Below are 26040 nucleotides of genomic sequence, written 5' to 3' on the forward strand. Positions count from 1 at the left end.
CTCCCCAGCGTAACAGCTTGCTTCATCAGTCAGTGAGAGACGAGACGGTTACTGAAGTGACTTCTTGTCACTATTACCACATTCTGTAGGTGAAAAGTCACTAGGCCAGCCCATACTCTGGGAGGTTGGAGGGGGGAGGGATGGGATTATACAAGAGAATGAATACCATGAAATGGGGATTTTGGGGGGATTTAGGGAGGGCCTATAGCTAGTAGCTTATAGCTTATTACCTATTAACCTGTAGCTTATATTACCACCGAACAAATGTTATTTTTATTATGCTGAATTGAGAGATCTGGAAAACCTAGAGAAAGCTAGTGAAGGATTTTCTATCAAAGAGTAACTTTTGGCAATCTTGGCTAAATCAAATCACCTCATGTCTTTGAGCCTTTATTTCCTCCTCCGTCCAATGAAAATACCCATGTCCCAAAGAAATGAGAATGTACATGTGCAAGCACAAGTACATTTTAGTCACAACAAATATACAACTCTTCACAGTGGGAGGAAGCCGACTGCTTTGGGCCAGTTTTCCATTTTGTGTTGATTCTGTGAGTCTCACAGTCTGATCCCTTCAGAGTTTTCAGGGTTTGGCCCTGTGGGCCCAGAAGGATTTGTATAACTGCAATAAACACCCACAAGAAGAAATGTGTCTTTTGAACATCCCTTACTTAAGGCGTTTCCAAGGGTTTGCTTTTTTTCCTTCTTTTTAAATACCTTTGTTTCCAACGACCCCATGGTGCGGGGAGGGGGGGGGCGGGCAAAGAGAGAAAACAGACTATCTGGGAAATTTCAAGCTCCTGATAATAAAAGTGGTAATAAAATCTCGCTGGCTCCTGATTCGTCACAGAGGGGATATTTGTGGTGGATGGGGTTCCCCCACACCTAGCAGCTGGTTTCGAGGCTGTGCGGTTTCCAGTCCCAGGGACCGGCTCAGGTTACCACCTCCCTGCTCACGGGGTGAGAGACCCAGCGTACCCCCACCCTGGCGCCTCGCCCATTTCCGCTAGGTGCCCAAAGAGGATGCTTCATTCCATGCCCCAAATGGAGCCGATCACACACACAGTAGTGTTTCATGGCCTTCCCAGGTGCCGTTTTCCCCGGGGAAGGTAAACAGCGCGCTCTCTCTCCCACTCTCTTTTTAAACGGCGCCTCTTGACCCTGACGAGTGGGTAATTTCGGCCGTGCAGCCCAGTCTTCCCCGTCGGTGGCCTTTGGACGGGGGGTCGGAATTTAGGAATTACACCTCCCCCCGCCCCCGCCCCCGTTCATCTCCATACAAAGGCACGCTTCTCCGCAGGGCATCTCCGGGTGGAGCCACGGAGCTGTGGCTGCGACTATGCCTCGAGAACGAGGGGCGCCCGGGACCCCATCACCACCCCGTCGCCCTGCCAGCCTGCAGCTGCACACGCCACCGCGGGGTTCCCCCTTGGCGCTGAAGTCCTCTCCTGCGGCGCCGCTGCCCTCGGACTTGGAGGGCCATTTGGTCTTGGGGGAGGGGCTCGTAGGCCCCGCGGAGCAGCCCCTGCAGGAGGGCGGGAGCGAGCCCGGCCGCTCTCGGGTTGCGGAGGCGGAGCGGAGCCGAGCAGCACTCCCGGCAGCCCTGGCCGGAGGCTTCTACCTCGCCAGCCCCGCTGCTCCCGCGACCGCTGCCTTAGAAAACTTTTAACGAGAACCAGATGTGGCAGCCGCTGTCGAACTTTCCCCGAGCCGGCGATTGGTCCCCGACCGAGGGCCGCAGCCAGTCTGCGCGCAGCGAGGGCCCGGAGTCCCCGCCCGCCCGGGCGCCCGCGGGGATCCAGGTTGGAGGCTGGCGAGGCGCAACTAGCGGGCTGGCGGGCCGGGCCGGGACGCGCTCTGCGGCGGGGCAGCCCAGGAGCCGAGCCAGCATGCTGGGGGACCGGGCGTTGCCGCCGCCGCCGCCGCTGCTGCCGCTGCTGTTATTGCTGCTGCTGTCCCGGGCCGCGGCGCTGCGCCCGGACGAGCTCTTCCCCTACGGGCAGTCTTGGGGGGACCAGCTCCTGCAGGAGGGCGACGACGAAAGCTCAGCCGCGGTGAAGCTGGCGAGTCCCTTGCGCTTCTACGAAGCTCAGTTCAGCTACCTCTACGTAAGTTCAGCCCCCGCTTGGTGTGGGAACCGGCAGATGTCTCGCAGCTTCTTCCCAGGGGTCCGTGTGGTGTGGCTCTCACCGAACCCCTGCCTTCCGAGGGGGAGGAAATAGTCCGCACGCCCTGCTGTCCCCGAGCGCCCCTGGGGTGGGAGCTGGCTTTGCAGCGATGCTGCTGTCTGACTTGCTTTTCTCTACCTCGAGAGGAAGAGCAAGAATTCAGACCCACAAATTCGCAGCCACAGAAGCGTCCCAGGCGGAAAAGGAGGTGGGGATGCTGGGGCGGCCAGTGGGGTTTCCAGTAAGGACCTCGAGAAGGCTGTGCGCGGGTGCAGAGCTGGTGTATTCCCTCCTCGGACCCAGAGGTCTCCTCCAGCGTGGTGCGGAAAGTGAGAAGATACTTTAGGGCTCCTGGACCTATCGCACCCCTCCGTGGGGGTAGAGGGGGTTGGTGGGACAGCGGCTAAAGTTGCGCTGGTCGCCCTGAATCAGGAATCGGGCTCCCAGCCGGTGGGGAAGGGGAAGCTTAAAGCCCGGGCCGGTTCCCTTCCCTCCATGTGGAGCAGGGTGGGCGCACACATTTGGACCTTTGGTGGCCGCCCGTGGGCCTCCTGCCGCGTACGCGACCGTCACCTTTGTCCCCCTCCTCCCACAGGTGGGCACCAACGGTATCATCTCCACTCAGGACTTCCCTAGGGAAACCCAGTACGTGGACGATGATTTCCCCACAGACTTCCCGGCCATTGCTCCCTTCCTGGCAGACATCGACACGAGCCAAGGCAGGGGCCAGGTCCTGTACCGTGAGGACACGTCCCGGGCCGTGCTGGACCTGGCTGCCCGCTACGTGCGCTCAGGCTTCCCGCGCACCGCCGCGCACTTCACCCCCACCCACGCCTTCTTGGTCACCTGGAAGCAGGTGGGCGCCTACGAGGAGACCACACGCCGGGCGCCGCCCTCGGAAGAGGTAACTGAACCAGGAGTGCTGGGCCGCTGGGCCAATGGAGGGATGGGTTCGAATTCTGGGCTGGAGCTCAGGGACTGGCCTGGAGTTTCTTCTGAGTCTGCTCTCATGCTGAACCTGCTGTATCTTGTGGTGGCACTTGGGCTGGAGTGACTGGGAAGTGGAGAAGGCTTCTTTAGGCATCCTCTGAGGATCTGAGAGGTGGCTACAGAATTCTAGCAAAGGGATCGGAGGGCCCCAGGGCAGATGCGGAAGGCCCTCCGAACACAAGGCGGTTCACTGTTCGGTTGTTTATTTTTAGAATCACCTCTAAGTATACAAGAATTATTTCTAATTATATGTTCATTGAAGGAAAAACATCAGCAAATACAGGCAATTTAAAGAACAACCTCTCATTTTCCTAGCACTCAAAGATAATCACTGTTAAACATTTTCATTTATATCTTCCGGAGGTTTTTTTCCCCTATTAATATCTGTATTTATCTGTGACTGTCTATTAACAATAATGGGTTCACACTGCACACACTTTTGTAAACTATTTTTTCCACTACATAGTATATTGTCAATGTATTTCATTGTCACGAAATACATTTCTCCGACATCATTTATAATATCTGTATAATATTCCACACAGTGAATTGACCACTGTGTTCAGTGGTCATTAAGATTATTTCCAGTTTTTCATCATTATGAATAATTTGGTGAAGCACTTTTTTTTTTTTAGCTAAACTTTTTGCACATATCCTTACTGGATAGTCTAGGAAGTGGAATTGACGGGCAAGAAAGAATACACTTTTTCTATTTTTTATTTATTTATTTATTTATTTATTTATCTTAAAGTTTATTTTTGAAACAGAGAGAGAGTGTGGGGGGGGTGCAGAAAGAGAGGGAGAAAGAGAGAATCCCAGGCAATCTCCATGCTGCCAGCACAGAGCCCAACGGTGGGGCTTGAAACCACGAATCATAAGATCGTGACCTGAGCCGAAATCAAGAGTTGGGCCTTTAACCGACAGAGCCACAAGCGCCCCTATTTTTCTTTTTTTTATTTTTTAAGAAAGGTTATTTACTTTGAGAGAGTGTGTGTATGAGTGTGTGTGTGTGTGTGTGTGCGTGCGTGTGTGCACGCACGCACGCACAAGTTAGGTAGGGACAGAGAGCATGAGAGAGAGAATCCTAAGCAGGCTCTGTGCTGTCAGCACACAGTCCCTCACAGGGCTCCATCCCAGGAACCGTGAGATCATGACCTGAGTGAAATTAAGAGTCCGATGCTCAACCGACTGAGCTACCCAGGCGCCCTGGGAATACACTTCCCATAAGGTTCTTGATGGCTTTTGCCAAATTGCCCTGCAGATATTAGTTTACGTGCACCCTAGTTTACAGGGGACTGCCCTCCGTTTGCTTTATAGTGTCTACCTGAGCAACTAAAACAACCCAAGCGCTCAGTCTTTAGGCTTGGCAGCAAGATCTAAATACTCCAAATGGACCTCAGGTGGGCTCAGGGTAGCTTGGCAAATGGTGAACTGCCTCATTCTTAGAATAGGTAAGGGCTCCTGTGAAATTAGACCTAAATCTAAAATGGCATACTCGAAGGGCTGAAACTCTTATAATTTATCTCTATTTTAACTCATTATGTTTCTTAGCTGTGGAATGATGGCACACATCCTCCCTGAAAGATCAAGATCAAGTAGCTTGTCCACACTCCCTGAGTAGTTCAAGGTGGTGGCTATTCTTGTTTTGTGTTCTGTAAGAGAAATAGGCCCAGAAGGCTATTCTGAAAAGATCTAGAAAAAAGTGTTTGAATTTGTGGTGGTTTTTTTTTTTTGACATTTAATTTTTGTCAGGCAACATTTAGTTTTGTTCATTGAGTAATTTTTTTTTTTTTTTTACAGATGTGGGTTTGACATTTCAATTATTCAATTCAACAGAATACATTCAATTCAAACAAATATATTGAGCACTTTCTTAGTGCAGGGCATTGGGCTAGGTGGGGGGTTGGAGAAAGATGAATAAGGTAAGGCTCCCCATCATTATGTTGCACTCATTCATTCACTCATCCATTCGTTTTTGTATATCAGTTCAAAACACTTACCTGCAATTAAATATACCACACCTATAATAAAAAACATAGAAAATAAGAAAACAAATATTATTTACAATTTCAGTAACCAGAGGTTACCACTGCTAATACTTTGTGTTTTCTTCCAGTCTCTTTTTGTAAACATATGTCTTATATGTGGCAGATATGTATGTGTGTGTATAAGTAATTTATATTTAAATGTAGTTAAGATTTATTCATCCAACAAATTGTTTTTTGTACACTAACTATATTTCAGAACTGGTATAGACACAATGAAAGGAAACACTCTTTACTCCCAAAGACCTCATAGTTTTAGTGAGGACATTGATTATGTGTAATATAATATGATAAGTGTAATAGCATCTTCACTTAAGAAGACTAACGCTGACCCTTCCTGATTAGGGGACTCAATCTGGGAAGGTTTTTTTTTTTTTTTTTTAATTTTTAATTTTTAAAAAATGTTTTTTATTTATTTTTGAGAGAGAAAGAGAGAGAAAGAAAGAATATGAGCTGGAAAGGGGCAGAGAGAGAGGGAGATACAGAATCTGAAGCAGCCTCCAGGCTCTGAGCTGTCAGCATAGAGCCCGCAGGGCTGGAACCCGTGAACCACGAGATCATGACCTGAGCCGAAGTCAGATGCTTAACCGACTGAGCCATCCAGGTGCCCCTCAATCTGGGAAGGTTTTAATGAGGAAGTAGTTTTGAATCTGAGTTGAGCTTAGTGGAACAGTCTCAGAAGAAATAGCATGTGACATATAACCCATGTGCTGTAAAATATGTTGTGTTTTGGGCATTGCATGTGGTGCATTATTACTGAAGAAGAACGGTTGTTGGGCATGAGGATGAAAAGGCCATGGGGTGGGGACAGATCATGTTCTGCTGGGAGTTTGAACTTGGTTCTTTGGCAGTGGGAAGGGTTTTGAAGGATTTTAAGCAGGGGATTGATTTTTTTTTTTTAAAGTTCTTTTTGTCTGTATTGAGAGGGTAAGGGCTCAAAGGAAAGATTACTAAAACAATTACTATATATGTTGTTTATTCAAGCTATCTACTTAATTCTTAAAACAATTATTTTATCATACTGTCTTCCCACAACAGTCCTACAAGATAAGAATTATGTTTGCATTTCACAGATAATGGCAAATAGAAGATAATACAGTTGTCCAGAATTCTCCTCGTTAGGCAAAGGCAGGCTTAGAGGACACATTTCTTGATTCTTAGTTTTTTTAATTGCCTTTATTTTAAAGTAACCTCTACACCCAGTGAGGGTTTGAACTCACAACCCTGAGATCAAGAGTCGAATGCTCTACTGACTGAGCCAGCCAGGTGCCCCAGTTGTTTTTTTTGTTTTGTTTTGTTTTGTTTTGTTTTACTGCTTTTAACCCAGATTTTTCATGCAAGACCCATTTCCTTGGCTCGAGTGATGTTGGTGGACACAATAATAATTGTGCTTTTTCCACAGACTTCCAATAAATAAGGCTTGGTGTGATCTTAGTACCAAAAGAATGCTTGGAATCATATTTCATTCAAAGGAAGAATGAACTTGCAATGAAATTGACTGCCAAGGATGCTATTGATGCCTTATTACTTCTAAATTAGTATTCCAATGCTCTAAAGAGAATTCAGCTGCATCTGTCTTACTTTTCAGTAGAATAAAGACAGATGATGTTGAATTGAGTGAGGCTGAATCAGGGAGACGAACAGTTACACAGAAGTGCTGGTTCGGTGAAATCACAGTAGAGTTTTACAATTCCATTTTTATCAGAGCTCATTTGAAACCAAAAATTACAATACAGACAAGGTGAATTTGTTCATTATTTTTTCAGTTTCATCTGTAGCATAGGAATACTGCTCTCTCACCCAACTTTCAGGTGGTTGTCAAGACAATGACAATATAAAAACATCTTGAAAGAAGATGTGGATTATGAAGGGTTATCCAGTGACTTTGGAAGTAATGATTCAGCCTCATTCTTAGTTTTCTCACCTGTAAAATGTGGGAGCAATGCCTACCTTACAGGATTGTTGTGAGAATTAGCTAATGTGGCATTTTTTAAACATATTTTTAAATTCTATTTATTTATTTTAACAAAGAGAGAGAGAGAGAAGCAGAGAGAGAGGGAGAAACAGAAAATACCAAGGAGGCTCCATGATCAGCGCAGAGCCCGACACCATGACCGTGAGATCATGACCTGATCCGAAATCAAGAATTGGTCGCTTAACTGACTGAGCCACCCAGGCGCCCCTAACTAATGTGGCATTTTTAGGTAGGATGACATTTTTAAGTAGTCCTTATATCCCTCTAGACCTAGTGGGTATGGTTGCTCAGCCAATCTGTGTTCCTTTGTGTTGGCTTGATAGGACCAGATTCTAGTTTTTTAATTTTTCTATCTTGTAAGGACACTGTGATGTAAGCCCTTTTGCATAAGGATTCTTTAAATACTAGGTTTTCTGAATTGCAACTTTTGTCTGGTCTCTTTTGGGTGGGAAGTACAAGAAGATTTGTAGATTCCATCTCTCTTTTACTTTTCTATTTAAAATCATTCCTCAGACATCGCCATATGCTCATTTGGCTTTGGGATTTGTTTCATTTCGAAAGGAGATAAGGGTTCTTCTGTTTGGAGAGAGGATGTTTTTTTCAGTTACCCACATTGAAGGTTCTTCTGAATACTTTAAAGAGCCCTGTGATTTGAGTTCTTATTTTAATAGTTCTTTGGAGATAGGTTTTGGCAAGCAGTAATCTGCCTTGCCTGAAGCACTGTGTGAGTTCTGTGTGGCTTTCTTGAACCCTGACACGCTAACCTGATGTCACAGAGTTGCCGGAAACTTGAAGATATCAAAGGAATGGCATCTTTACCATGTAAAACAATTTCAGTTGTTGCTCTTTCTTTCCATGGATATTCATGGTGGGTATGACAGGACATGGTACCTGATGTTGCAGGAATGGCCAGGGGTGATTGCAACTAAAAAAAAAAAAAAGAAAGAAAAAAAATGAGTAGTGTTTATCAGTTCAGGTAATCTGAGATTCCTTGAACTGTCTTAGGTACCTCACAGGGCAAAGCAGTCATGGTATTGGCCTTCAAAGAACTTGTTGATGGAGGTAAAGAGGACTAGTGTTTACTTTAGCTATGGTTTTGGGGGGAGGGAGGTATTGTTTTGTTGTTGTTTGAGTGATGGGAGTTATGGAGAACTGGGTCACACAGATCTGTGTGACGTGGGGGGATGTTCTGTTGGAATTTAAGTTGGGCTGGAAAGACGGAAAGAATGGACCTTGAGAATAAGGCAGCAGGAGAAATTGTTCCAAGTGAGGCTTTTCCTGAGGCCGGAGAAATGGATGAAGGGATTGCACAAGATGGGCGGAAGGTTGCACTTCGGAGGCCTCACTGTGGGGACAAGGTGTGTTGACTTGTGTCACAGGATGATTGTGGTTGATGGAAGGGGTGGGTCCACAGAGAAAATGGGAGGTAAAAGCAGGACTTTTTTGTAGGTCACTGACTTCTGGAGCTGAAGTCCAGAAGAGGAGAAGTCTGAGGTTCTATCTGAAAGAGTTTAACCTGACTCTAAGATATAGTTGTGAAGATGTACTAAACAGAGACATGTATGGAAATTGGTTAATGAAATGCTGAAGTTTTGCTAAAGGCTAAGAGTCAGGAATGATGTCACGTTAGACTAGAGAATTTATCTCTGTAGGATTTAGGGCATAAAAATGAATGAAGGGAAGTCTTGTGTGTGACGGCAATGTATAGGTACTGGGAGATGGAGAAATCTGTTAAAGAGTGGAGATTAGTGCTTGCACCAAACACTGGAGGCCAGAAGTCAGTGATGCCACCGCTGTAGAGAACATGTGACCCTAAGGAAGACAGACAGGAAAGAGAATTTTGTGACACTTATAGGGAGTTATCCTACTTCTTAATTTTCATTTTTTTTAAAGATTTTGGTAAGTAAGTATGTATGTATGTATGTATGTATATATTTATTTTAAATGTTTATTTATTTTTGAGAGAGAGACAGAGCATGAACAGGGGAGGGGCAGAGAGAGAGGGAGACACAGAATCCGAAGCAGGCTCCAGGCTCTGAGCTGTCAGCACAGAGTCGGATGCAGGACTTGAACTCACAAACCATGAGATCATGACCTGAGCCGAAGTTGGACACTTAACCAACTGATCCACCCAGACACCCCGAGTTTTTTTAATTTATTTTTGAGAGAGAGAGAGAAGAGGGAGCAGGGGAGAGTCAGAAAGACAGAAAAACAGAGAGAGAATCCCAAGCAGGCTCCACACTGTTAGCACAGAGCTCGATGCAGGGCTCAAACCCATGAACCACAAGATCATGACCTGAGCACAAACCAAGAGTCAGACGCTTAACCCTGACTGAGCCACCCAGGTGCCCCTTTCATTGTAATTTTTGTAATTCACTATAGGCAAACTTGTTTGGGACAAGGCTGGCTGGCGCTGTTCTGATTTTTTGCCAGATGACCGAAATCAATTGCATGAATTGTAAACTCAGAAGTTTGTAGAAGGGCATGTTTTATATCTGCCAGCATGGCTCTGCTGAGCGTCAGCACTGATTGGTGATGTCCCATACCTGCAGGGGAGATTCAGACCCTGCCTGGTTTCTACTGATGACTCTGGCTTGTCTCTCTTTCTGATAACAAGATGGCAGAAACCTTGAAACAAGGCAGCCACTGGCCCTGATCCTTCCTGTGCTGCCCCTCTTCCCACAGAGGTCACTCTCTCCTCCCTGGGATCCTAAGGAAGTTGGGAACCAGTGACCCTTTTGTGGGGTTTGGCGGCCCATCTGAAGGTTTGTCTTCAGAGACAGAGCATGTGGGGTTCTTGCAAAGGCGCTAGTCTCCAGGAATGTGAAGACCCTTCCAGTCTGGAAGCCAGTCGAGGGGTACTTTGGGAGGAGGACCCCTTCAGGACTGCATGAAGTGTGCTCTTTAGCAATTAGGTGTAGAATTTTGTGGGGCCGAGACAGAGAACTTCAAAAGAGATCATTTGGTGTGTGGGTGGTTTTTGTACAGCCAACCTCTTTTGGCCTGTACTTTGGGATCATAAATTCTATCTAAAACCCTCCTATTGGCCTGTTTTAGTGGAGACAAGTGGATTAAATAAAGGCTTATCACCTGTCTAGTAAGCACTTGGCTCAGGGATGGCATATAAAAGGCACTGAATACATTTTCATTGGAATGAATTTATTGACTGATTGACTGAAAGAATGAATAAAATAAAGTGCTAAATTCCCAGGCCCTGCAGTAAAAGCCAGACACTCCCCTTCACAGCTCTGTTTACTTTCTCCCTCCCTTCTTCCCCCATTCCCTTCAGTTCCCTCGCAGTCTCTAGGACCCCCCTCCTCCTTATCTTACAAAATTTCTCTAAACTCAGAACCCGGATGCTTCCTTCCTCACATTTGCCATAGGTAATCAATGCCAGGAGCTTTGAAAGCTTAGATTATTACAACAGGTCTTTTCTCCTTCCTCGAGTACTTTTCTTTCCCTAGCCGAACTTTGTTGATTCTGACAAATGGGGTACTCTGAAGTTACGGAATCAACATTAATTGATGATGTAGTATGTATTATGTAGAGATATGATGCAGAGTAGGCTTTGTTGACATTCAGCAGAAGTTATGGTTTCCTAGCTTTGAGATGTTCTAGAAAGCATCCTCTGCCTTTTGTTTTCGGAACAGTCAAGTTTGCTAATGAAACGATCCACAACTACAAAAATAACAAGTACACTAGTGCCTCCCCCCCCCCCCCATTCCACCTCTGCCATCTTTAAGTGTGTGTGCTTAAAGAAAGCAAGAAAGCAAGCAGGGGTGCCTCGCTGGCTCGGTTGGTAGAGCATGTGACTCTCGATCTCAGGGCCCCATTTGGGTGTAGAGATTACTTAAAAATGAAATCTTTAAAGGGGTGCCTGGAGGGCACCTGGGTGGCTCAGTCAGTTGAGTGTCTGACCTCAGCTCAGGTCATGATCTCGCGGTCTGTGAGTTCGAGCCCCGCGTCAGGCTTTGTGCTGACAGCTCGGAAACTGGAGCCTGCTTCAGATTCTGTGCCTCCCTCTCTCTCTGCCCCAACCCACTCGCATTCTGTCTCTGTCTCTCTCAAAAATAAATAAACATTAAAAATAAATAAATAAATAAAGGCATGCCTGGGTGGCTCAGTAGGTTAAGCATCCAACGCTGATTTCGGCTCAGGTCATGATCTAGCAGTTAGCGAGTTCAAGCCCTGCATGAGGCTCTGTGCTGACAGTGTGGAGCCTGCTTGGGATTCTCTCTCTCTGCCCCTATCCCACTCTCTCTCTCTCTCTCTCTCTCTCTCTCTCTCTCTCTCAAAATAAATAAATAAACTTAAAAGGAAAATAAAATCTTTTAAAAAAAGGAAACAAAGCAAGGTAAGTTTTTCCATTAGAGAACAAAAAGAAAGGTTGTGTGCCTTCTTTTTTTCTTTAAAAGTGTTTTAACACCTGAATTGCTTTGTCCTATAAGCAAAACCTCAAAACTGTACTTTGAAATTAAGCTTGTGAAAGGAAGAGTAAACACTAGAAGAGTCTGAGCACCATATGGAGAAGGGCCATGGACAGAACGAAATGCAGGACACTTTCCTCTTGTTTCCTCTTTTATTTAGTAAGATGTGATGTTCTTCTCTCTGCCTGCTTTTATCTGTCTAGCAAAATGGAGAAATAATACTCCTTACCAGTAAATAAGAGTCACATTATTTAGGAAGTAGTGTTATTTAATTTTTTTTTTCAATGTTTTTATTTTATTTTTGGGACAGAGAGAGACAGAGCATGAATGGGGGAGGGGCAGAGAGAGAGGGAGACACAGAATCGGAAACAGGCTCCAGGCTCTGAGCCATCAGCCCAGAGCCTGACGTGGGGCTCGAACTCATGGACCGCGAGATCGTGACCTGGCTGAAGTCGGACGCTCAACCGACTGCGCCACCCAGGCGCCCCGGAAGTAGTGTTATTTATAAATACTTCCCAGTCCCCTACCAAATTGTAAAAGGAGGGGGATTTAGTGAGAGAAGCCTTCTTAGAGTCCTAAATATAACGTGTTTTTAAGATAAGGAAGTACCATTAACAGACCATTTGGGGTTGGGTGGAGATAGCCTTATGTAGGTAAAAGCAAAAAGTGTCTGGCTGAAAATACAAGAGTAAGATGAGCTTTAAGGAGTGATTCTATAAGGACGTGGGTGTTGGGTTTATGGCTAATTCAGTCTCTCACTCTGGTCTGCTTTGGCTCCTCCTGTGTTTATTAACATTCACAGGCTGCCTCTGTGATGCCTCCCCAGCCCAACCCTAAGGTCTCACACACCCTCCTCTGGCCTCTACTATCTTCTCCGCCAACTCTCCTGAATTCCAGTCATGGCCGTTCCTTCTCCGAAATAGTGAGAATATCCTGGGCAGAGTCTCCCTTCCTTTGTTTCTTCAGCACCAAGCATAATGTCTCGTGCTTTGTAGGCACATAGTAGGCACTTGGCTGAATTAATGTGCGAGTGGATTAATAATGGAGTTTACAAACACATAAACAGCTAACTAAGCAAGATGAGGTGAATGCTAACGAGAAATACCCACAAAGGTGTTGTGGATGGTCGGAGAACAGAAATAAATCTACAGGGAATCACAAAATGCCTCAGAAGGATAGCGTTGGAATGTTAGGAAGGTTTCCAGGCACGGGGAAACATGAGCAAAAATACAGAAGCAGTAAAATACATGACACAGATGGGGAATGTTACGTAGTCCGATGAAGATGCAGTGGATCTAAACCTGGGGAAAGAGTTTAGGGCACTTACAAACCGCCCTGAATGGCACACTAAGGAGTAGTTAGGGTGGCCTAGTGGCACAGGGCATAGACTCTGGAGCCGGCTGGCCTGCCATCACGTACTAGCTACCAGCCCTTAGGCAGATCTCTTAGCCCTCAAGTCTTGTTTCTGATCTGTGAAGTGAGGGTAGGCTAACTCGTGTGCTGGTGTGAAAAGGCGGCAGAAAGAGGAAAGAGAGCAAGGGTGTGAGAACAGTAAGGAGGCCTTTAGATCATCCACTGGCTAACACCATGCCTGCCCATCACGGGTATTCAGTAACAGATGAATGAATGAATGAATGAATGAATGAATGATCCACATGAGTGCCTGGGACAGTGAACTAAGCCAGTGGCTGTGGGAATATACAGGTTAATTTTGGTCCTTGCTCTTAGCTCTTAAAGAGGTTTGGATGAGAACAATATGAAACCTTAAAAACGTTATTTTTGTAACCTGTGTTTCTTACCTATGCACGTTTCAAGTGTTAATCTAAATGATAAAAAAAAAGAATTATAATAGTATAGCTTACAAAATTATAACTTGGAGAGGAAATTGAGAAGAATATAATGTACAAAAGCAATTTGGAGGAATCCTAAGAAGGGGGCAAACCCTTTGTGTTTTATGATGCTTTGTCTGCATTCTGTTTTGTTTTTCTTTTCTGTTTCTTTTATTAAAAATATTTCCTATTTTTTGTTTTTCATAGCGGAACACTTTCCAGGCAGTTTTGGTGTCTGATGAGTCTGATACCTACGCCCTCTTTCTTTACCCTGCCAATGGCCTTCAGTTCTTTGGAACCCGCCCCAAAGAGTCTTATAACGTCCAGCTCGAGCTTCCTGCCCGGGTGGGCTTCTGCCGAGGGGAGGTCGATGACCTGAAGAGAGAGGGTCCCTACTTCAGCTTGACAAGCACTGAACAGTCTGTGAAGAATCTCTACCAGTAAGTAACTCAGGGCATAAGCCCTTCCCTGTCTGATGTTGAGGACCCTTTGGAGCTACCCAAACTCAAACGGCCATAAGACCATTAAATAATATCTTGGGGGCTTCCACTGGAGGCATCAGGTCAAAACCAGGAACTAGATTAGACCCTAGGGGGAACAAATTCACCAAAATATAAAAGGCCCTTTATTTTTCCTGCCCTATTGGGTATAGATACCGGAAATAGAACAGTGTTTATGTGTTTGCACAGCCACTGAGGCTTGCTATGGAAAACATTGCTCTTGGAGCCACATAAAAATGTCCAGTAATATAACTGCCCAGACTGAGATTTTTCCAAGTTAATCATTTCACCGGAGGAGATGTTGTGATTTAGTCTTTTAGGCAGATACACGTTAAAAGTTAAATCAAGTATAGTGTAATTTGGGGAAAAGGGAAAACCAAACACATTGGTAGCATTTTAGAGGTCTCAGGGTTTCTGTATGGCTTCATTAACTGAAACCATACTGGTTGGTTTTCCATGAGGTCGCCAGAACTGAGCACATTCCTCAGTGCCATCAGAGGCTTCCTCTGCCAGTGCAATAATACGCCCTTGTGCTATGTGTCAGTCCGCATCAACACCGTATCTGGGTCGGCACCATTTCATAACTTACTAATTTCAGGGCTTGTAAAAACTATCTTTGCTTTTATTCCTTTCCCTAATACTGGGCTAGAATCCAGGCGGAATACACTGTTTACTTAGCCTTCCTTAACTGTGTCTCCCTTCCATTATGTTATTCCTGGGCACTGCAGTACATCACACTTTTACATGCCATCCGCTCTACTCAGCTATCAGAGAGCAGGCCCTACAACCAGATCTGGTTACTTAGTGCTGACATGTTTTGAGGGCTTATTAGTTGCCAAACATTGTGTAAAACACTTTCCAGAAGTTGTCTTAGTTAAAACTCACAGGAATCCTGGGAGGTAAGTTCTACTATCTTCTCAATTTGATAAATGGGCTTAGGGAAGTGAAATTATGACCTCAAAGTAATTAAGTGGCAAGGCCAAAACTCAAGCACAAGTCTGGAGTCCCCAACTCCTTTTTTTATGCTGAATCCCGCTCTGCTTTCCCAGTCTTCTGACCAACCTTGGGCATCTTTAGGTCTCCATCCAGGCTGCCTTTTAGTTCAGACGTGAGAAAATTTAGCTGCTTGCTTTCTCTTGTTTCACCTTCCTCTTCGTCTCTGGAGGCCACAGATTCTCTACTCCTCAGATGTTATTAAGAGTTCACAGTGGGCAAAGCACTTGAAATGCAAAGATGTTTGAGACAGCAGCCCTGTACACTAGCAACCAATACTCTGGTACACAGACAAATAAATGGGTAGAATTTCAGAGCACTGGAATGAGTGTTGACTCTACTCCTGGTACAGGAGGCGGTGGCCAAAAAGTCTGTAGGAAAAAGCAGTTGCGCTCCCCATCATGGTGATAAAAACCCTTTGGAACTAACACACATGCTTACACATGTGCACACACACATGCACACACACGTGCAAAGACTTGCACGTGCATACACACACACGCAGCACTCCCATTTACCTCCCTCTGTGCCTGCCCTCATTTGTGTCTTTGATGCTTCTTCTGAGTTCCTTGCTGAGAACAGAAGATAGGGGACTAACAGATTTTTCTGAAGTATAGCTCATACTTAATATAAAATATAAAGTACAAACACACGGAATAATGTGAAATAAAAGCACAAATTACCCATTATCACTGCTTCAAGCAATAACCAGTATTAGCAGTCATTCTAACTTAAGAATTATGCAAAAACTTTCTAAAACCAAAATGGTTCTTTTGCTATACATGTAGCATTTTCCCATTTATCAATGTCTTATAGGTATCATTCACTAAGATAATCTGTTCGTCTTATCGTTTTAAGGCTATCGAACATTGCATCATTTTTATACCACACTATTAAGATAAAAACTTACTGATGAATTTGTTTTTTTATCTTTCCTTTTAGAAATATCATTGCAGTACACAGCATAACACACATTGCTCAGATTCTTATTTCTGGTAAAGATAACTTCTTAAGAGTGGAATTGCTGAGAAAGGATAGATACAGTTTTAACGCTTTGATGTACATCAACAAACTGCCGTTCAGAAATGTGCAATTTCTGTGCTCACCAATAGTATAGAACTGTGATCAACAGCTTCTTGTTAATATTTGTGAATCTGGTAGGTATCAATTGCTATCCTCACTCTAATTTCTTTGATTAGATCCTTAGTCTCATTTCTTTGATTACACCTTTTCATAGGTGTAATAGCCATTTATCCATCTTTGTGACTTCTCTGCCCATGCCCTTTGCTATTTTCTACTGGGGTGTGCAGAGAGCTCTTATAAATAAGAAAAATTACAGCAAGAGTATTAATTCTCTCATAAAGCTGTAGGTTTAGTGTCGTCAAAGATAGTACTCTTTTCCTTTGTTATTCTTAGAAAGGCTTTCCCTACCTCCCCATTGTGGAAATGGTCCTCAGTTTAACCTTCTATTTTACTTTTCCGAATTTAAATTTTCAAAAATACACAGAAAAGTGGAGAAAATAGCTGAATGAATACCCAGAAGCTCATCAGTTAGATTTAGAAGCTGTTGACATTTTGCCATATTATTCATCATTTTTAAAACACTTAAGTATTTTAAGGTAAATCACAAACATCATGCTAATGCTAAATACTAAATACTTCAGTATGCATCTCTAAATAATAAAATTATCTTCCTAGTCAGTGGAATCTTTGTCTTCCTCAAACTTGTCTTATAATTGTGAACTTAAAGGTAATGAATTATCTAATCCACAGTGTATTTGGCATAACTCCTCTTCTGCAAATTTAAATGCGAATGTACACATTTGTGTTTTTTGAAATTATACTTTTCTGTCTCCTGAAAGACAGTAATTACTAAGTACTAATCGTGTGCAGGGCCTCATGCTAGGCATTTTATGTGGTGTTCTTACTTAATCCTCCTAACAGCCCAGGGAGGAAGGCACTGTCATCCCACTTTGTGGCCTTGTTTTCCTTTGTAGAAAATAAATTAGGGGCGCCTGGGTGGCGCAGTCGGTTAAGCGTCCGACTTCAGCCAGGTCACGATCTCGCGGTCCGTGAGTTCGAGCCCCGCGTCGGGCTCTGGGCTGATGGCTCAGAGCCTGGAGCCTGTTTCCGATTCTGTGTCTCCCTCTCTCTCTGCCCCTCCGCCGTTCATGCTCTGTCTCTCTCTGTCCCAAAAATAAATAAACGTTGGAAAAAAAAAAAAAACTTTAAAAAAAAAAAAAAAAAAAAAAAGAAAATAAATTAAATTTTCTCTATCTCTGAGCTTTCCAAATGACCTCGGATTTTAGGATAAACTCAAACTGGTTACTTTCCCATCACGCACAACAACAAAAACCAGGATACTGATTTATATTTCATTAGAGAGTTGTTTTATTTAGCTGTTTTCTGCCATAATTTGTATTTTCCTAGTCTTTGAAACTTTTATAGTTTTTCTAACTTCAAGAAGAAATTTCATAGCTGCAACACCTCTGATGCGATAATATAAACTAACTATCCTCAGATCCTCAGGATTCTCTCTTCTTACTTAAGCGTTCCTTATTTGCTTGCCGGAAAAACACCAACATGGAATCTTAGAACATACCAAGCATATATAGCATACTGCACAAGAGATCACAGTTTTGTTTTCTCTGCTCCTCTTTCCCTAAAGTAACTATGAGAGCAGCAGCAGAAACAATAACAACAACAACAACAACAACACACACACACACACACACACACACACACACACACACACACAAGATAGAGAGTGGGAGAGGGGAAGGTGGACAGGAGGAGAGGAAGAAAAGGGCAAGGGATGGGCAGACAAGGAGGGAAGGAGACATTCTTAGAATTGTACTGAAGTTATTATTGCTATGGAAATCCATGTGAACATGATGAGTTCCTACCCAAATGAGCAATGATTCTTATAATGATTCGATAAATTTGTTATTCTCTAAATTAGTCTTATGCCTCACTGACCCCCATAATTTTTTTGATTAAAGGGGGAGCTTTGAGCTTGGTATTTTGCACATACACCAGAGGAGTATAGAAACTGGTGCATTCAAGCTAGCCAGACCCTTGTTTGTTCAAGTTTTTGTTGTTGTTTGTTTTTGTTTTTAGTTTTTTAGAAGTCTTTTGTGTAGTTCTCTTTAGAATGTATCATTGACTAAAATAATGGATCCTTGGGGCATTGGGAAAACTGAGTGGGGTCCATGTTCTTTTCTAATAAAGAAAACACGTGAGCTCTCTGGTTCCAGATGTTTTTGAACACCTCTCACCTATAACCCATGGAATTTTGATTAAACTATTTTCTTTTTTTTTTCTTTTTTAAGGTTATTTATTTATTTTGAGAGAGAGAGAGAGAGAGAGAGTGCACGTGCACATGCGGGGGTGGAGGGACAGGAAGAGAGGGAGAGAGAGAGAATCCTAAGCAGGCTCTGCCCGGTCAGTGCTAAGCCTGATATGGGACTTGATCCCACTAACCGTGAGATCATGACCTGAGCTGAAATCAAGAGTTGCACGCTTAACAGACAGAGCCACTCAGGTGCCCCAAAACTACTTTCTGATATTCCCCTTAACTTTGTTCTGCGTTTGCTCAACATTTTTTACACTTGGGCATGTATATTTCTTTGAGTGTTTTTACATTGACTCACAATTCTATGTGAGTTAGTTTATTGATTAATCCATGTGATTAAACAGTGAAATGTTTGTAACATTCTGAAGACCAGTGATCATTCAGATGCCGATTGACTCTAGTATATTGGTTTTCTGACATAACGTAGATATTTAGAGCATGGGCTTTGGTGTTAGTGGTGAATTCGTGTCCAAGCTTTGCCAGTTATTAGTTGTATGACCTTAAGAAGATTGGTTAGCCTCTCTAAACTATTTTCACCTCTGTAAAATTGGGCATAATGACTGCCCCTACCTTGTAGATTGTACTGAAGAACATTAAGCACTTGGTATATCACTAAATCTCAAAAGTACGTAGTTGTCACTGTTTTAAGTGTTTAACAAAGTTGTATAAGCATACATTTTTCCGAGTGTGTTAAAAGTAGAGGACGTATAAAATATTCCTGCATTCTCTATTTGTTTTCAAATAGCCAGATTTTAGATAAAACATGTGAATTTTAGAGATTTTTTTTCTTTTTTAAAACGTTTATTTTTGAGGGAGAGCGGAGGAGGGGCAGGGAGAGAAGGAGAGAGAGAATCTCAAGCAGGTTCTGTACTGTCAGCGCAGAGCCTGATGCGGGGCTCAAACTCACAAACCGAGAGATCATGCCCTGAGCTGACAGCAAGAGTCAGAGGCCAAATTGACTGAGCCACCTGGGTGCCCCTTAAAGCAGATTTCTAATTTGATGGTCCAGCATTCTGAAAGCTGATGTTGAGTAAGAGGTAGTTTACATCAAAATTCCAGTATAATCCTTTTAGTTAGCATATAAGCCTGGTTTTATTTGGTTTTATACACTGATGAAAACTCTGAATCTGATCTTAACAGTGTTTCAGTTTTAAAATAAATTGCTCACCTTTGTTGGATGGTGGGCGAATGGACACTTTGGTCATGCACTGTTTCCTTTTTATTTAGACAAAGCAACCTGGGGGCTCCTGGAGTGTGGGCTTTTCATATCGGCAGCACCCCCCGACTGGACAATATCAGGCCAGCAACAGTTGGAGGGGACCTTTCCAAAGGCCACTCTGCAGCTACCCCCGAGCGTTCCTTCGGCCTCCCTGAGGTCCTGGAAAGTGACTACACTGAGGACAATTTGGATTATTATGATGAGAATGAGAATGAGGGGGGAGTCGAATACGCTCCGAGTGAACCAGAGGAAGCACTGAATGGCCACAGCAGTGTTGATGTTTCCTTCCAATCGAAAGCTGAGTCAAGACCCATGGGGGGTGGAATGTCTCCACCGAATTCTGATCTGGCCTCCCCTTTGCCACATCTGACCTCTAGTAACTGGCCATTCTACCCTGAAACGGAATCTGCCACTTTGAACCCTCAACCCAAAGAGGGGAGACATCCGTGGGGGATGGACACCCCAGATTTAAATGTCCGCGTTGAGTCTTCTGAACAGCCAGGGACCAGAGGCCCAGCTCCATCAGAAATAGAAGGAGAGTCACTGGATCCTTCCCAGGGGACCCTGCCTCCGTATCCTGAAAACAAAAGCATCAACCCCTACACATATGGAGGGGCACCACCATCAGAAGCGGATGTTCCTCCAGCCCTCCCTGAAGGAAAGGTCGTTCTTCTAAACTATCCCTTGCCAGCTCACAGTATACCACTGGGTCGAGGGAGGCAAGTGTTAGGGGTGGAAGATGTCATCACTTCCAACACTGAGGGTAAGTGCGTGAGAAAACCGGGCGCTGAGATTTCATTTTTAAAATGCTGGTTTTGCCCAGAGTTATGATTTTTCCCTCCAGGGAGTTGGTGAAACGTTCAGCAAAATGAAGATTGGAACTGACTTTTAAACCTACGTTTCAGGAGACGGAGTATCTTTCTTCTGCCAAGTAAATCTTGGCAGGCAAAGTCTGTTGGAATCTCTTGACCATTAATAATGTTTTTTTTTTTTTTTTTTTTAAATGGGCCTGACGAAGTAAGTGGGGAAGAACTAGGTTGTTCGTGCCGGCTGTGCTGTCATAGTGTAATGAAGTGTTTCGGTTTGAAAGTTCAGCAAAGGTGAGGCGCCTGGGTGGCTCAGTCAGTCGGTTGAACATCCGACTTCAGCTCAGGTCATGATCTCGCAGTTTGTGAGTTCGGGCCCCACGTCAGGCTCGTCGCTGACAGCTCGGAGCCTGGAGCCTGCTTCGGATTCTGTGTCTCCCTCGCTCTCTGCCCCTTCCCCGCTTACCATCTGTCTGTGTGTGTCTCTCTCTCACTTTCTGTCTCTCTCAAAAATAAACAAATATTAAAAAAAAAAGTTCAGCAAAGGTAAAGTGTTCTGAGGCTTCATATACATTATAGTGACGGAAGGGTGAAGGCTTTAGTTTCAAGTGGCTGGTTGTGCTGGCTCAGACGCACATTCCAGATTCTTGCTCTGTTATGGGATAATGCTTGTGCTCCCCTTAGTTAGAGATGCATTGGTGGTGTGTGGGAGGGGAGACCCCTGGGGAAAGAAAGTTGCTAACCACCTGTGCCCTGTCATTTCTGGTTCATGGCTGTGCGGCTGCGGTATTCACCTCCCTGCAGTCTTGTCCTCATTTTATGACTCACTGACCAGTGTGAGGGGGCCAGGAAAGAAATGCCAAGAGGAGGCCGTGGTTAATTAATACAGACATGGAGCCATGTTGCCTTCTCTTCCAAATAGAGTCTTGTCACATCAGCTCTTTCTTCCCAGTCAGGGACGTAAACACATGAGTGGGAAACCGAGCACAAATTCATTCCAGTTCCAGGGACTGCTCATCTGACCTCTAATAGGAGGCGAGAGGCCCGAGGTGAAAGCACTCTTCAGGACCTCTGCCCTGCCCCCTGCCCCACCTTTGCTGTTTCCCATTCCTTTTGTAGTAAAAATGTGTTGACCTAGCAGAGGGCCTTCTGGGTTCTTCTGCTGTGGTAGCGATCTCGAAGGACATGCTCAAAGAAGCGCTTATTTTAGGAGGAAAGAAGCTATTTTGTGACAAAAGTGGCATTGTGTAATGATTAGAGGGAGAACACTGGTGTCAGACTTAGGTTTGAATCCTAGCTGCCTTGCTTGCTTGCGCGCTCACTTGCTGGGTGACCTGAGGCAGCTCATGGAACCCTCAAGCCTCTGATTTCTCCTCAGTTTGCTGAGGGGACTATGTGAGATAACAAAGTTCTCAGTGTCTGCACTACCTGATCCTTAATAAATGGTGGCTGCTTTTACTAATGATGGAAGATTTAAGGCAGTAGGAATGAGGTGGGTGGGGGTTGGCTAGAGGTTAGGCAAGGGGCTTGTTAAGTCACTATGCCTCAATTTGTGCCTAAGGGCCACTTTTCTGTCAAATGGAAGATGTGAATTTTATTGGAAGCCTTTTCAGTGAAAACTCCATACATCTAAAGAATATTTAAAGCCACGTATCAAAGATTTTTAGGAAAGGGAATTTGGAGGTAAAGATGCAGTCCTAAAACGGTCTTTTCACTTGTGATTTCCTGCCCTGGGAAGAGGTTGGAATATTAAGAAGCCGATCTGTGGAAGTGATTGATTAAAGGGTGGAGAAGAAAGGGGCTGCCTAGCCTGCTTTGAGCTGTGAGAGGTTGAGCTTGCTGGAGCGAGGGGAGGAGGCTTAAGGAATATAGAGAACAGAGGCAGCAGCCATAACCCTTCTGGGGCACGAACTATGGTATTTAGCAGCTGCTGGAGGGCGTCTACTGACGTCTTAGAAATGGCAAAATGCATATGAAAAAGCTGATTAGTACACTGAGACATTTAGGAAAAAAAAAATATCTAACTAGAAATTTTTGAACCGTGAGGAGAAAAAAAATCGGCAACCTCAGAGAGCACAGATAAAACTTGAGAGCAGAGAGGGAAAATCAGTTCTGATTTTCAGGCTTTAGGAAGACTGTGTGGATTATAGAAACGTGCACTTAGTAGATCCTTTTTTTTTTTTTCAAATGGAAACATTGGCACCCCAGAGGTCCATCAAGCAGAAATGGACTTCCTCTGGGATAGCTGGTGGAGGGGGGTAAGCAGTGACTCACACGGAAAGTTGCCTGCAAGTGCCCAGCCGTGAGCCACCTGCCTGGCTGTTTCTACTGACGGAGTGGGGGAGCATGGATTTGGGTGTTGGGTGACCTGAGCTTGAGTCCCAGCTCTACTGTGTGGTTTGGGCTAAGACATATACTCTGGCCCTCGTTTTCCTCAGCTATTAAATGGAGAAAATGTAAACCTTGTGAAGTGGCTGTGAGGATTGAAATTGAGTATGGCAAGCACCATGCCCAGTGCATTTTAATTTCCCCTTTAAAACTTACAGGTCATCTTGCCGAACCAAAATATTAAGATTTAAAGAACCCCCAAATATCTCTTCCTCTCTTTTCAAAATTTTTTTTCCCTTAGAGACTCTTTTTATAGACTTTTCTTCTTGTTGAGAAATCTAGATTCTTTTCAGAACCTGTGTACTTCACTCATGAATGTCCCAATCATGCTCTGTTTTGTTTTTTTTTTTTTTCATTTATTTTGAGAGAGGGAGAGGGAGGGGCCCAAAAAGGAGGGAGAGGATCCCAAGCAGGCTCTGCACTATCAGCGCAGAGCCTGACACGGGGCTCCAACTCACGAGCCGTGAGATTGTGACCTGAGGTGCCATCAAGTTGGATGCTTAACCGACAGAGTCACCCAGGCGCTCCTCCCCCCCAGTCACACTCCAGTTCTGGCCTCAAATGCATTGTTTGCTTTGTTCTATTTTCAGAGACCACAGAGCCAGCACTATAATGGAAATGCAAGCATCTTCTTTTTTTTTTTTTTTTTTTTTTAATTTTTTTTTTTTTCAACGTTTATTTTTTGGGGACACAGAGAGACAGAGCATGAACGGGGGAGGGGCAGAGAGAGAGGGAGACACAGAATCGGAAACAGGCTCCAGGCTCTGAGCCATCAGCCCAGAGCCTGACGCGGGGCTCGAACTCACGGACTGCGAGATCGTGACCTGGCTGAAGTCGGACGCCCAACCGACTGCGCCACCCAGGCGCCCCAAGCATCTTCTATCTAAGGTGCCTTGTTTGTGCAGGGAGCTCCAGGAGCTGGTCGACAGAGCAGAGAGTTACCTGAGTGCCTGCCTCACGCCCTGCTCTGACCGAGGCACTAGTGGACTTTTTGGCTGGCATTTTTCACATACCCCCTGGGACTCTAGGTGGAAACTTGCTTTAGTTTGTGCTGTCACGATCAGTCTTCAAAACTGCCCTGTGAAGTGGAGATACTGTCATTCTTCCCATGTTACAGAGGAAGAAGTTGAAGCCTGGAAATACTGAGTGATTTATCTGAATAAGAGAGAAGGGAGCCACGGAAGGATTGGCACATGCTGTTAAGGTGACACAGTGGAGGGCAGACCCACACGTCCCTGCAGTCTGGGAAGTCTTTGCGAAGGAAGAGGGCCTTGAGCCAGACCATGGCATCAGAGTCTGAGCTTAGAGAGGGAAACTGGGGAAGTGGTCTGGACAGAGGACTGACGTGTGAAAATGGAGAGCGAGAGAGTGGATGGGGTGGGGGAGAGAGGTAAGGACTGACCAGGACCAGGACTGACTGTGAGGTGGGTAGTGGGCACGACGACTTACAGAGCTCTTAGGTGTTCCTGTACCTGCTGGGGTGGTGCTGTGAGCACCTTCATCTAGCCTCAGTCTGCATGATGAAACCTCAGCCATCCGTACTCCACCATGGGATCCTGGTGTCCCCACTTACATGGCAGTCGAGCCGGGAAAGCCCAGGGTGCCACAGGGATTTCCCTGTGGCTTCTAGTCCAACTCTCCTTTTGGCTTTGGGAAAGGCTGCAGGAATGTGTTACTCACGCAGCTTCCACCCTGGGATGAATCAGAGCAGGCTCTGCCTCCCCCTCCAGCATCTCTCCCAGGGACACGTCCAGGTTGCTGAGCATCTGCGAGCACAAAGGCTTCCCATACCTGTGGAGACCCCTGCTGGTGTCATGACAGTGGATGTAAACCACTGCCCATACCGACCCCCACGCCTCGACTCCTAATAACTATGTGCCCAATGGCATCACATACACACACACACACACACACACACACGCACACACACCCCAGAAGAAAACAAACTGAAAACTGGAGGGAAAAGTATACCACTGTTTTGTTTTGTTTTGTTTATTTTTGAGAGAGAGGCAGAGCGCAAGCGGGAGGGGGCAGAGAGGGAGACACAGAACCTGAAGCAGACTCCAGGCCTAACTCATGAGCTGCAAGATCATGACCTGAGCCCAGCCGGACGCCCAACTGACTGAGCCACCTAGGTGCCCCTATACCACTGTTTTTCATTACAGAGTTGGATGTGGTTTTTCTTACTAGTCAATCATTCTACAAGGCAGGGAAACTTAGGAAGATCTTTCCTGCGGTGAAAATGTGGGTCCTTTTCTTGAGCAGTAAAAGCTGTTGAAAGTAAAAAAAAAAAAAAAAAAAAAGTCACTCCAGGTGCCAGGGGCAGCCTCCTGCTGGAAGTCCTCCTTCCCCTCTGTGTCCTATCTGCCTGGAGCCAGCCGCCTTCCACCTTTCACGTGGCTGGGCCAGAGCCCTTAGGGAAGGAGGGCAGGCCCAAGGCTGAAGACCAGCGCTTACGTGCTGCCAGCAGAATGAAGACTGAAGGACAGATCAAATCTAGAGCAGAGAAGCTTTCTTTCTTTCTTTTTTTTTTTTTAATTTAGGCTTCACGCCCAGCAGGGAGCCTAGTGTGGGGCCTAGCACAAGGCTTGAACTCATGACCCTGAGATCAAAACCTGAGCTGAAATCAAGAGTCAGATGCTTAACCAACAGAGCCACCCAGGCACCCTTATTTTCAATTTTCTTTTTTTTTTTAGAGAAGTTTTCCATTTTTGTGAAGAACTCCCAATGAAGATGAATCTCAGGAACTTTGGCAGGTGCCTTTCCTTCTCTTATGTATCCCCATCCCACTTTTCTTTCCATGAAGGATCTGAGAAGAGTGAAAAAGCCTTAAAGGGGAAAAAGAAATGAGATTTGAAAGTCCTCATGTTAACAAAGCCTTTGTAAACTGAGCACATTCAAACCTGGCTGGCCTCTGCCCTCCTGCTGTGCCGGGCACAAGCCAGCCGACTTGTCTCTAATGTTTTTGACTCTGTGTGACAGGTGCGCCCAGGCAGAGAGTGGGTCCCAGGAGGGTCTGGAAGACAGCCTGTGGGTAAATGCAGGAGAGAAGAAGCCATGGAAGATGATTTCTCCAAGTGTGGTCTCTAGTCCCCTAGTGTCTGATTCATCTGGGGCCCTTGCTTAAAATGCCGATTTCCACACCCTTCCTCCACCTTCTGAGCCAGAATCTGCATTTTTTTTTTAAATTTTTTTTTCAACGTTTATTTATTTTTGAGACAGAGAGAGACAGAGCATGAACGGGGGAGGGTCAGAGAGAGAGGGAGACACAGAATCTGAAACAGGCTCCAGGCTCTGAGCTGTCAGCACAGAGCCCGACGCGGGGCTTGAACTCACGAACTGCGAGAT

The 26040-nt window shown here is 45.0% G+C and overlaps 1 protein-coding gene across 1 annotated transcript in view; it reads left to right on the top strand.

The window, feature by feature from the left end:
* Window positions 1-1595: 1595 nt before the first annotated feature.
* Window positions 1596-26040, top strand: part of NID2 (nidogen 2) — a 67698-nt gene continuing 43253 nt past the window's right edge. The window contains exons 1-4 of the mRNA XM_047079657.1: window positions 1596-2105; window positions 2761-3069; window positions 13639-13871; window positions 19507-20261. Coding sequence (XP_046935613.1) covers window positions 1677-2105; window positions 2761-3069; window positions 13639-13871; window positions 19507-20261 — 1726 coding nt within the window. The 5' untranslated portion in view covers window positions 1596-1676. The remainder of the gene's footprint in view (window positions 2106-2760; window positions 3070-13638; window positions 13872-19506; window positions 20262-26040) is intronic.

The sequence above is a fragment of the Lynx rufus genome, unplaced genomic scaffold, assembly GCF_022079265.1.
Source record: "Lynx rufus isolate CCGP_SWC_20201006 ecotype Redwood Valley unplaced genomic scaffold, mLynRuf1.p SCAF_17, whole genome shotgun sequence".
NCBI lineage: Eukaryota > Metazoa > Chordata > Mammalia > Carnivora > Felidae > Lynx > Lynx rufus.